At 41.8% G+C, this 13,743-nt stretch overlaps 2 protein-coding genes across 18 annotated transcripts in view; one reads left to right on the plus strand and one right to left on the minus strand.

Moving 5' to 3' along the window:
* RBM47 (RNA binding motif protein 47) overlaps nt 1–13,743 on the minus strand; it is a 208,647-nt gene that overhangs the window by 62,818 nt on the left and 132,086 nt on the right. The window lies entirely within an intron of this gene.
* On the plus strand, nt 5,382–5,675 carry LOC109026468 (large ribosomal subunit protein eL37-like). Its single transcript, XM_055384836.2, is given in 1 exon segment — nt 5,382–5,675. A coding segment is annotated over 1 exon segment (294 nt).

The raw sequence follows: 13,743 nt of genomic DNA on the forward strand, positions 1-13,743 counted from the left end.
ATATGAGCAGGCAGTTTGCAGAAAAACAAGATTCTACGATGAATAAACATGAAAATAGTTCAACTTTATTCAAATCAAACTTTGTCTGATTAAAATAGATAGAAATCGAAACAGTGAGTCCTACTATATCAGCAAAAATTTTTAAATTTGGGCTGGGTGTGGTGGCTCATGCCTGTAATCCCAGTACTTTGGGAGGCCAAAGTGGGTGGATGACTTGAGGTCAGGAGTTCGAGACCAGACTGGTCAATATGGTGAAACCCCATCACAGATTTAAATGGAAGTTGTAAAATCTTACCCCCAGTAGAGGATCTTTAGAGGAAATGGGGTGAGGGTTGGGTAGAGGGCACATGGATTGAGCAACCTTGACTGTGATTCCCATAAATTTAGAAGTTCAGGCAGAAGGACTTCCCCCATGTAACTATGATTCAACAGAGCACACGTACTGTTTAATAACAAAGGCATTTATGCAACATTCATTCTATGTCTCTGGGTAATTTATATGTTACTTGATCTTGGTAATGTGCAAACATTTTTAGCCAGTTCTTAACTGTCAGGTGATCTCTGATTGTTGCTGTTTTCTATAGTTGTTGTCTAGACACTCACAAGGATTCAGGTTTATTTTGGATCCTAAAGTCAAGGCCAGTATTTCTTTAAGACTTACTTAAACTGGAAGAGTCCTAAGATTTCAGTAGCCACAAAAAATTATTCTCTGTGCTCCCCCAAGAGGGACAGACACAATGAGCAACCTTAGGATGGTCAAGGGTCATCTGTTAGCTCTTTTAGACTCAGTGGAGCCTTCATGGGGATTGGCAGATGGAACCGAAAGCAACAAAAAAGACCCCAAAGGAATTGGCGTCTTGGGAATTCAGATTTCCTCAAGGATTCCTCCATCTGATGATGTTGGTAATTTCAGCTCTACATCATCATTTCTTTTCTTTTCTTTCCTTTTCTTTTTTTAAAGATGGAGTCTCACTCAGTCGCCCAGGCTGGAGTGCAGTGGCGCGATCTCGGCTCACTGCAAACTCCACCTCCCGGGTTCAAGTGATTTTCCTGCCTCCTGAGTAGCTGGGTCTACAGGTGCGCACCACCATGCCCAGCTAATTTTTGTATTTTTTAGTAGAGACAGGGTTTCACCTGGTTAGTCAGGCTGGTCTTGAACTCCTGACCTCAAGTGAGCCACCCGCCTTGGCCTCCCAAATTGTTGGGATAACAGGCATCAGCCCCCATGCCTGGCCTCATCATTTCTTTTTTTATCAAAAACCAGACAGTCAACTAAGCACCCCTCTGTGCTCACCTTTCACATCCTGGCATAACACTTCGTAAGCATAGCTACACAAAGAATAAGAATGGCAAGCCCCAAGTATGAAGAGATAAATCAAATTTAATTGTTATTAACATATTATTGATTATTCACACTAAATTTAGTCTTCCAAAAAAATAAATCTACTTGGATAAAATTCATGTTGATGGATATACCAAAGAAAGCTGGTTATCAATTTATATGCTAATGAATTTTTCTCACTTTTCCCCTATGTATAGCCTAGTATTTTGTAATTTCTCTGCACCTACAGGGCCAAAGGAGGGAAAAAACGGAACGCACATCCTTTCTGTTCTTTAGTGAAGCTTTTGATGAAAGGGATTAATAAGAGTTAGGGGTGAGAGAAAGAAAGAAAGAGAGAGAGAAGCTGGGCACAGTGGCTCACACCTGTAATCCCAGCACTCTGGGAGGCCAAGGCAGGTGGATCACCTGAGATCAGGAGTTCAAGACCAGCCTGGCCAACATGGTAAAACCCAGTCTCTACTACAAAATTTGCCAGTGTAGTGCTGCGCACCTGTAATTGCCACTACTCAGGAGGCTGAGGCACAAGAATCACTTGAACCCGGGAGGCAGAGGCTGCAGTGAGCAGAGGTTGCAGTGAGCCGAGATTGTACAACTGCACTCCAGCCTAGGTGACAGAGCGAGACTCTGTCTCAAAAGAAAAAAAAAGGGTGGGGGGGAAGGGGGAGAACTTGAGATGCTATAAAATGAAAATTAGAACTTTTCAGTGAGTATCATTTTCATAATTTATGGTACTTCCACCCCAAGCATGTCTCAAATTTGTTTAGGAAAATATTTTCTTCTCATACCTTCATTTGTTCTCATATCATCATTGTAATATCGGTGGATGATCAAATAAGCAAGGCCAGCAATTGGTCTGAGAAAAGAGCTCATTTGGAAATAACATCCTGAGCTTTGCAACCGCAGTGAGAAGTGTATCTCAGCACCTGGTAGCAAATGCAGGTGAGGTCCACCCTGGTAGTACATACAGGAGAGTTCATAGATGATTGGCAAAGAGGTACAAACTAATGGAAACACAACAACAAGCTCTGTAGCTACTTTACATGGAGTTGACTCAGCAAAGGCCCATCTGACCTAACAACAACAACCAGATTAGAATAGTTAATCTTTATTGAACAGTTGTTACCACCAGTTCTGGGTGCTTCACATATGCTATTTCATTTAATCCTCACAACAATCCTATGAGGTACTAATTATCTTTCTGCTATGTTGCAGATGTGGAGACTGAGGCTTACAAAGACTAAATAAGTGTTCAAAGTCTCACAACTATTAGGTGGCAGATGTAGAATTCATATCCAGGTTCCCAAACCCCAGAGTCCAAGTTTTTGCCCCAGAATCACAATGCTATATGGACTGCACCATAATGAAAGAGCTGTGTCAACTGTACTCTGTATGCCCCCGTCATGTATTCAGTTGCCCTGTAACTCTGTCCCCAAAGGAGAAAGTTTGCATGCCCTGACTGTTTCAGCATTGGTCACTCATACTCACAAACTGTCCTGTAAAATGGAGCTTGGGGGAATGGAGATAACAGTTAAAATACAGTAAACAATCTAAGCTTTCAGTTTAAGAAGCCAGAAAAAAGAAGAGCAAAATAAATCTGAAACAGATTAAGGAAGGAAATAATAATGATTTAGGTGGGAATAAAGCAAATACGGACTATAAAAACAAAATAAAAGTTAATAAAACCAAAAGTTGGTTCTTTGAAAAGAGCAACAACATTGACAAACCACTAGCTAGAATGACAAAGAAATGAAAAGACTCAACTTAATAAACTCAGGGATAAGAGAAGTGACATCACTACTGACCTTCTAGAAATAAAAAGGATAGCAAAGAAATACTATGAACAATTATATGCCAGCAAATTAGATAACCTACATGTAGAGGAGAAATTCCTAGAAAGATGCAAAGGGCCAAAATAGACTCAAGAAGAAATAGAATATCCGAATAGACTTATAAGTAAATACGCTGAATTTGTAACATAAAAATTTTTCACAAAGAAAAGCCCAAGAACAGACGACTTCTCTGGAGGATTCTATCAAATGTTTTAAAGTCTAATTACCACCAATCCTTCACAAATTCTTCCAAAAAATAGAAGGGACTAGAACACTTCCCATTGAGGCCAGTATTACATGCATAGAAAATACAGACAAAGATATCAGAAAATGACAAATCAATATGTCTTATGCATACGGACTTTTTAAAAATACACAACTAAATACTAATAAACTGAATTCAGCAACATGACCAAGTCTGATTTAACCCAGAAATGCAAGATAGCTTAACAGATGAAAATCAATCAATGCAATACATCATATCAACAAAAGACAAAAACTATACACAGTAATCTGAATAGCTGCCAGAAAAGCATTTGATACACTGCACCAACCTTTCATAACTAAAACACAACATATTAAAGCAGAAGGGAACTTCTTCAATCTGATAAATAACATCTACAAAAAACCCATGACTAATACACTTAATGTGAAAAAGACTGAATGCTCTCCCCATGAAGAACAGCAACAAGGATTTGCACTCTCACAACTTCTATATGCAACATTGTACTTGTTTCTAGCCAGGATAATTAGGAAAAAAGAAAAAAGAAAAAAAAAGAAAGAAAGGGGATCCATATGGGAAAGGAAGAAATAAAACTCTGTTCATAGATGACATAGTCAATTACATGTAAAAAACCTAAGGAATCCATTAAAAAATTATTAGAACTAATAATCAAGTTCAACAAGGTTGCAGGACATAAAAGCAATATAGAAAAATCAATTATAATTTCTATCTACTAGCAACGAACAAACTAAAATATAAAATTAACAAAGCAATTTCATCTACAATAGCATCAAAAATAATACAAGTGTTAAAACTACAAAACATTGTTCAAAGAAATCAAAGATCTAGGCCATCTATTAAAAATACAAAAATTAGCCGGGTGTGGTGGCGCCTGGCCGAGACATAAGAATCACTTGAACCCGGGAGGTGGAGGTTGCAGTGAGGAGAGATCGCGCCACTGCACTCCAGCCTGACAAGTGAGACTCTGTCTCAAAAAAAAAAAAAAAAGAGAGAAAAAAAATCTAAATAAATGGAAAGACACTGCTTGTTCATGAATAGAAGACTTAATACTGCTAAAATGACAATACTCCTCGATCTGATCTACAGAGTCAACACAATATTCCCATCAAAATTTCAGCTAGTTTCTGGGAAAAAAAATTGATAAATGGATCCTAAAATTCCTACAGAAATTCAAGGGGCCCAGAATAGCCAAAACAAACTTGAAAAAGAAGAACAAAGCTCAAGGACTCACCCTTCCAGGTTTCAAAATTTACTACAAAGCTACAGTAAACGAGACAGTGTATAGGGTGCAGAAATCTTAGGGGAAAACCATAAGGTGCGGGGAGGGTGGGCAGCGTGGTACTGGCATAAGGATGGCCATAGGACAATAGATTCGAAATGAGAGTTCAGGGAAAAAACCCAAAACATGTATGTGTGGTCAATCGATTCCGGACAAGGGTGCCAAGACTATCTGATGGGAATAGTCTTTTGAAGAAATTATGCTTTAATAACTGGATATCCACAATGCAAAAGAATAGAGTTGGACCCCTAATTCATATCATATACAAAAATTAAATCATTATAGATCAACCACCTCATAAGAGCTAAAACTGTAAAACTCTTAGAAGAAAACATGGGTATAAATCTTCATGACCTTAGCTCAGGTAGGCAGCAGCCTTTTAGATATGATACCTTTCAAATATGATAAACACAGCAATAAAAGAAAAAATAATGAAATTGTCCTTTGTCAAAATGGGAAGCTTTGTTTCTCAAAGGACACCATTAAGAAAGGAAAGACAACTTACAAAATGAGAGAAAATATTTGCAGATGTATATTTGATAACAGCCTTGTATCTAGAATATATAAAGAACTCCTACAACTCAATAATGAATAAGACAAATAACCCAACTTAAAGATAGGTAAAGAGTCTGAACAGACATTTCTCTAAAGCTACACACACTCTTTGGTCTCAGCTGCAGGAGCCAAATGACAAAGGGAACGTCATCGTCTGGAAAGCATCGCAATAAGATGCACACGATGTGCCACCGCTGTGGCTCTGAAGCCTACCACCTTCAGAAGTCAACCTGTGGCAAATGTGGCTACATTGCCAAGTGCAAGAGAAAGTGTAACTGAAGTATCAAGGCTAAAAGTTGAAACACCACCAGGACTGATCATATGGGGCGCCTAAAAATTGCATACTGCAGATTCAGGCATGGATTCTGTGAAAGAACAACACATAAACCCAAGAAGGCAGCTACTGCAACATCCAGCTTATCTTAAGAATTTCAGTGATATAGTCATGCCATAAAGGTTCTGGTTTAAAACCTGAACCTGAAGAAAAAAAAAAAAAAAGGCTAGGCACGGTGGCTCAGGCCTGTAATCCCAGCACTTTGGGAGGCAGAGATAGGCAGATCACTTGAGCTCAGGAGTTCGAGACCAGCCTGGGCAACATGGCGAAACCTCATCTCTATGAAAAATACAAAAACATAGCCAGGCCTGGGGGCATGCGCCTGTAGTCCCAGCTACTTCGGAGGCTGAGGTGGGAGAATCACTTGAGCCCCGGAGGTTGAGGCTGCAGTGAATGTGCCACTGCACTCCAGCCTGGGTGACAGAGCGAGACCCTGTGTCCAAAAAAAAAGTAAAGAAAAGAAAAAAATAATGAAGTCACACTTTGGGAGAGTGGGAGAAGTATGGCAGACGCTGCCACTTATTACCCTCCACTTCAGAAGGGCACATTTCAAAGGCTCCCGTGACACCTCTCCTGTTCCAATCATTGTTTCCAAGGAACAAAGCTCAGGCATGCAGCTGTGGATGCCATGATGCCCATGTTCCATGTTCTCCACTAATTTCACTTCAGACTAGAACCTTATCACTAAAAACCTCACCATGCAGAATTATCTTACAGAGAAGTTTCCTTATGACACAATTTTTTTTTTTTTTTTTTTTTTTTTTTGAGACGGAGTCTTGCTCTGTCGCCCAGGCTGGAGTGCGGTGGCGCGATCTCGGCTCACTGCAAGCTCCGCCTCCCGGGTTCACGCCATCCTCCTGCCTCAGCTTCCCGAGTAGCTGGGACTACAGGCGCCCGCCACCACGCCCGGCTAATTTTTTGTATTTTTAGTAGAGATGGGGTTTCACCGTGTTAGCCAGGATGGTCTCGATCTCCTGACCTTGTGATCTGCCCACCTCAGCCTCCCAAAGTGCTGGGATTACAGGCGTGAGCCACCGCGCCCGGCTTATGACACAGTTTTTATGCCCCAATGGCTGCCTGGCTTTGTGTCCCAGCTCTTTGTTCTCACAGTGAATAGCTTTCCAAGAAAATGCTTCCCTGGTCCCTGTTCACTCAGCACTCCCACCGTGACCTGTCCCTGATGGTGTGTGTGTGTGTGTACGCGCACACACGAGTGTGCAGTGTGATGAGGATGGGAATCAGGGGGCTGGAGCATTGCTTAACTGAGCAATGCATAATTAGCCTCCCTTCCCAGCCTCAGCAGGCAGCAACTCCCCTGCATCTTCCCCTTCCGCTTCCCCTCCTCCATCACCCTCATTATCTCAGTGTTGCTTTCCAATATTCCCAAGCAACCAAGCTAAACAAAGCAAACATTAAGCAAAGGAGACAGAAAGAAAACAGGCTTTGGAGTGTGGCACAGAGAAGCTCAAAAACTAGCCCTGTCACTTTCCACTTAGGAACCCCAGGCAAGCCTACGATGTCAACTTTGTCAAATGAAGATCACATAATACCCAGTTTTAAGAAATATTTATAGGATTCCCCCTATGAGCTGGGTGCCGAGGTTACAACCTGAATGACACACGTAGACTGTCATTGAAAAACTCATAGTGTAGTAGGAGATATAGAAATGCAAACAAATTCCAATGCAGTGTGATAAAGGCCATGACAGGTGGCATTAAGGAGGCAGGAGGGATTAATTCTCTTCATGGTTGAGAAGGAGGAAGAAGGCATTCTGGGGTGGATGTAAGACTTCAGTAAGACAATGTGTCCATAGAACACTTGGCACATGGCAAGTGCTCAAAGAATGTGAAATTCTTTCTTCACAAAGAGCCCCAGGAATGCAAAAAATAAAATTTATATGTTTTGGCCTGGCATGGTGGCTCACACCTGTAATCACAGCACTTTGGGAGGCCAAGGCAGACAGATCACCTGAGGTCAGGAGTTCAAGACCAGCCTGGCCAACATGGTGAAACCCTGTCTCTACCAAACGTACAAAAATTAGCCAGGCATGGTGGTGGGCACATGTAATCCCAGCTACTTGGGAGGCTGAGGCAGGAGAACTGCTTGAACCTGGGAGGCGGAGGTTGCAGTGGCTGGCACTGCACTCCAGCCTGGGTGACAGAGTGAGACCCTGTCTCAAAAAAAAAAAAAAAAAAAAATTAGATGGGCATGGTGACGCATGCCTGTAACCCCAGCTACTCCGGAGGTTGAGGCACAAGAGTTGCTTGAACCCGGGAGGCAGAGGTTGCAGTGAGCCAAGATCGCACCACTGCACTCCAGCCTGGGCAACAGAGTGAGACCCTGTCTCAAAAATAAAGGATATTAATTATAATAAATTTATTGTATAACAAACTAATGTTGATGTCTTGGGGTTAATACTGTGAATTTCAACTGATAATTCTAACTTTGCCAAAGAACAATGGTCAGAAATCCTTGATTCTTCCTTCAATAGACACATATTTATTGACCCCCTTTTATGTGATACCAGGTAACAGAGACACAAAATTGAACTTACAACAAGTTTACAGATGACTCGAAAAGACAAAACAAGTTCTCAATAATTATAATACACGGCAGAATGGCATGTTGCATTTATCCCCCACCTCCCCAGTCATTGCTTCAGAGGTTTTCTTACTCTTGAAATAAAGCAGTGAGATAATGTTAACATGAGTCCCTTCTGATCAGAACTTTCCTGCACTTCTATGCTAATTTCTAGGACTAGATATTTAGAAATGGCTTCCCCTTGGTGAAAACAAGAAATGATAAAATTTGTCAGTAGAGACAAGTCAAATACTTAGTGTCCTCAGAGCAATATCTTGCTAAATCTACCACGTAACGAGTGGCTCAGCTGTACAGAGATAATCCGGAGAGTCAGTAATCTGTGGGAGGGCAAGGAACAAGGTGTCATTCAGCTTTGGGGGCAACTGAGTCTGTGGGGTAGGATGTGGAGATTCCTAAATCAGAGATCAACAAAGCACCGCATCGAGGAGAGGGCTCTCAGGCGTAGCCCATATGTGCTTTCTCCTGTGCACTCACCTTCCCAAGTCTACCAATAACAGACCCCTCCAAGCCCCAGAAGCCAGGGACAGGTCCAGGTGTGGTACCATGAGGGTGAATCAGAGTCCTTTGGGGGAATTTCTCATCCTGCAGATAAGACTGCTATAGGTTTTCCTCAGGAATGGTAGAAAATAAAACCAACACAGAAAACATATAGAGGAAAACAGTCCTGATGACCAAAGCATGTCATGCTGCATGCTTTGGAATTTCCAGTTAGGTAAATATATATGTATAAATATAATCTGATGCATTCGTTTGTCGATTGATTCCTTAAGCTATTTTTAAAATTTTCTTTATTTTTAGAGATGGGAGTCTCACTATGTTGCCTAGGCTAGTCTCGAATTCCCCAGCTCAAGCGATCCTCCTGCCTCAGCCTCCTGAGCAGCTGGGACTACAGGCACGCCCCACCATGCCCAGCCCTTAAACTATTTTGGATTAGGTTTCTATTACTTGCAGCCAAAAGGTCTGAATTAACAAAGGGCCTCACCCTGGCTCTTCCTTGGTATATATTACTATGGGGATGGGATGACCGAGGTCCCATAGAAATCTCAACTGATCCACTCTTCCCATCTATTTTTCCAGGTCTCATGAAAAGTTGCCATTTTCCCTCCTCAATTTGTTCCCTAAAATTTTACTCAGCCAGGCATGGTGGCTCACATCTGTAATCCCCTTGGGAGCCTGAGGCAGGTGGATCACTTGAGGCCAGGAGTTGGAGAACAGCTTGGCCAACATGGTGAAACCCCATCTCTGTTAAAAATACAAAAATTAGCCAGGTGTGGTGGCAAGTGCCTGTGGTCCCAGCTACTTGGGAGGCAGATGCAGGAGAATCTCTTGAACCCATGAGGCGGAGGTTGCAGCGAGCCAAGATCACACCACTGCACTCCAGCCTGGGTGACAAGAGTGAAATTTCATCTCAAAAAAGAAAAAAAAAAAAAAGTTTAGTTTATGACTCGTTCCCTGTACTGAAAAGGACATTTAATAATTTCTACAGAGTTTTTGGGATAACAGAAGAGTGGTGCTAATCTAACATTTCTTTGAAGAGGCATGCTAGCATTCAGACTGAAAATTGACAAAGCACATTGTAATCAAAGAAGGCTCCTCCTGGAGGTTCCTTACTTATAACTTCTGAAAAGTGGTCACATTGCGCACGCTCTCTCTCTCTTTCCTCTGTAGCAAAAGCTAACAGAATACCCTCACGTCCGTGGAGAGAACCTTTTTCACTGATTATAGCTGATTGCCGCTTACATGCTGCCCTGAAAAGCTCTCTTGCCTGTCGATCTCTTGTCTGTGCCTAATGTCCTGACAGTGTTAACTGAGATGGCTCAAAGGACTAAGAAACAATTGATCATCCCCATCTTTCTATTCCCTTTTATTTCATCTGCCTTCTCCTGCTTTCCTCTGAGAAAAAAGGCAGAGAGAGCAGACAAGAGTAAAGAACAAAACCCACAAGGAGGCAACTTGTACAGGAAACTGTGGAAAATCCATAAGACTTTTTGACTAGGGTTGAATCAGATCAGCACCTGTGTTGTGTGGGTTATGCAGTGGCTCACTCACAAATCAAGGCAAGGCTACCAGCAGGAGTGATAGCTTCCAAACTGTCACTTGGTCTAAACTATTCTGTATCTTGGCTGGAGAACTTAAACACACACACACACACACATAAAGAGAGAAAAACCTAGAATCTTTGTAGGGTCCTGGGCCGCAATAGTTTTTAAAAGCACCCTCTAACACCACCCCAGCCAGGTGAGTCTAATGTGTAGCCAAGGCTGGAAAAAAAAAAAAATCACTTGTCTATGCAGACATTCATATAAACTCTTCATCCAACCATTGCAATTGTTCAGCCAATTTTGGCTATAACCAAAATAGCTACCAACCAAAATGGCTACCTAGGCTACTCTGTTTCCTGTCTACCAGCAGATAACCACAGCGATCACTGTTGGAAGTTTACAGTGTGTCAGGCTGTACTAAGCACATTACATACATAATCTCTAATCTTTACAGCCACCCTGGATTGGAAAGTAGTACCATTCCTGCTTTTAGCATAAGAAACAGAAAAATGTCCAGGCACAGTGGCTCACGTCTGTAATCCCAGCACTTTGGGAGGCGAAGGTGGGTGGATCACCTGAGGTCAGGAGTTCGAGACCAGCCTGACCAACATGGTGAAACCCCATCTCTACTAAAAATACAAAAATTAGCCGGGTGTGGTGGCACATGCCCTATAATCCCAGCTACTCAGGAGGCTGAGGCAGGAGAATCACTTGAACCTGGGAGGCGGAGGTTGCGGTGAGCCAAGATCACGCCACTGCACTCCAGCCCAGGCAACAGGAGCAAAACTCCATCTCAAAAAAAAGAAAGAAAGAAAGAAATGGAAAAATGGAGCTGTTAAAGAATTTGCCCAAGACAAGGTACAGCAATTAAATGGCACAGCAAGATCTGAATCCCAGCTGGCCTTAACTCCCAAGTTCGACCCCTCTCCACTACAAAGATGGTCCCTCACTTCGATGTGTCTTTACTTCTGGCTTTACTTTTTTCCTGCTTTTGACAAAATCCAAAGTACTTTCAGTTCATATCCTTCTAATATCCTGCCATGTGTACAAATATATGACTATTTAAAAACAAGCAAAGGGCCGGGCATGGTGGCTCAAGCCTGTAATCCCAGCACTTTGAGAGGCCAAGGTGGAGGATCGCTTGAGCCCAGAAGTTCGAGACCAGCCTGGGCAACATAGTGGGACCACCTTCTCTTCAAAAAATTAAAAATTAGTTGAGTGTGGTAGTGTGTGGTCTGTAGTTCCAGCTACTCGGGAGGCTGAGGATGGAGGATGGCTTGAGTCCAGGAAGTCAAGGCTGCACTGCAGCCTGGGCAACAGGGTGAAATCCTATCTCAAATAAAATAATTTTTTAAAAAATTTTAAATAAATAAATAAAAATAAAAACTAGCAAAACCCAGAGAAATACTTATAAATTCAAAGTAAGCCTCCCTGGCCAGGCACACTGGCTCTTGCTTGCAGTCCCAGTACTTTAGGAGGCTGAGGCAGAAGGATAGCTTGAACCCAGGAGTTCAAGACCAGCCTGGGCAACATAGGGAGACCCTGTCTCTACAGAAAATTAAAAAAAAAAAAATTAGTCAGATGTGGTGGCACATGTCTATGGTTCCAGCTACTTGGAAGGCTGAGGCAGGAGGATCACTTGAGCCTGGGAGCCTGGCAGGTCAAGGTTTCAGGGGGCCATGATCACACCACTGCCCTCCAGCCTGGACGACAGAGCAAGACTCTATCTCAAAAACAAAACCAAAACCAAAGTAAGCCTCCTTTATTTTGCAAATAAAATGTAAGTGCTTGTTTTATATATATGTGTATATATATATATATATACACACATATATATATGTATATACATATATATACATATATATATGTGTATATATATATATGTGTGTATATATATGTTTATCTAATTCCAGAAAGCAGAGACAAATGTTGAGCACTGTTAGCAGACCAACTTCAAAATTCTAATGCCCATTTTTAAAATGATCGTACTTCACTGAACAAGCTGGTTCTGCTTAGTTTGATGAATATACAATTGGTTTGGGCCATATAACCAGAGGTGAGCCTTCCAGTAATGCACACCCCAGAATACTGGTTACCTAAAATTGATGCTTCTTTAAATTCCCTTTCCTGAAGATACTTCTATTACTAGTAAATTTAGGAATTCCTCTTGGGAATTCTTGAAAAGCAAATTATACTACAGCATTCTATTAAAAATTGTTAAGTATTGGCCTTGGCCAGGCATGGTGGCTCACGCCTGTAATCCCTGCGGGGGGATCACCTGAGGTCAGGAGGTTGAGACCACCCTGGCCAACATGGGGAAACCCGTCTCTACTAAAAAGACAAAAATTAGCCTGGCATGGTGGTGCTTGCCTGAAGTCCCAACTACTTGGGAGGCTAAGGCACAAGAATCCACCCAGAAGGTGGAGGTTGCAGTGAGCCAATATTGTGCCATTGCACTCCAGCCTGGGCAACAGAGAGAGACTCCATCTCAAAAAAAAAAAAAAAAAAATTGTTAAGTATGACAATTGATGTACGATGTACTAGCTTTTGATTGCAAGAAGGTATAAGGCATGTATACGTAGTGTCTGAAAATACATGTTTTCACTTCTAACACAATGTATAAATGTGACTGTGATTTGGTGCCTTTATAAACTGGAGGTGTTACAGCCTGACCAACACGGAGCAACCCCATCTCTACTAAAAATACAAAATTAGCCGGGCATGGTGGCACATGCCTGTAATCCCAGCTACTTGGGAGGCTGAGGCAAGAGAATGGCTTGAACCTGGGAGGCAGAGGTTGCGGTGAGCCAAGATCACACCATTGCACTCCAGCCTGGGGAACAAGAGTGAAACTCCGTCTCAAAAATAAATAAATAAATAAATAAAAGAAGACTTAGCTGAATGGAAAGGGGAGTGATAGATGGCACAATGTAGCAAAACCTTAATAACTAAGAAATCTGTGTGATGGGTATATTGGAATTTGTATTTTATTCCCTCTAAACTTCAATATGTTTGTAATTTTTAAAAAACTAAACCAATTAGTACATACTTACATGAAGACTGCAAAACTCAAGAGGGCTAGTCAAAGTTCTCTTAAGGTTTTGAAATAACATTCTGTGATTGATGTAATAGCACCCCCATTTCATTAAAAGTAGGTTAGGATGTAGATTTTCTTTTGTAAAATTAAGGTAAATCTAATTTCAATTTGTTATTAGAATTTTGTTTTATTTTATTTATTTGTTTATTTTGAGATGGAGTCTTGCTCTGTCGCCCAGGCTGGAGTGCAATGGCACGATCTCAGCTCACTGCAACCTCCGCTTTCCGGGTTCGAGTGATTCTCCTGCCTCAGCCTCCCGAGTAGCTGGGATTACAGACACACACTACCACGTCCAGCTAATCTTTTTATTTTTAGTAGAGACGGGGTTTCTCCGTGTTGGCCAGGCTTGTCTTGAACTCCTGACCTCATGATCCTGCTGCCTCAGCCTCCCAAAGTGCTGGGATAACAGGCGTGAGGCAC

This window comes from Gorilla gorilla, chromosome 3, assembly GCF_029281585.2.
Source record: "Gorilla gorilla gorilla isolate KB3781 chromosome 3, NHGRI_mGorGor1-v2.1_pri, whole genome shotgun sequence".
Lineage (NCBI taxonomy): Eukaryota > Metazoa > Chordata > Mammalia > Primates > Hominidae > Gorilla > Gorilla gorilla.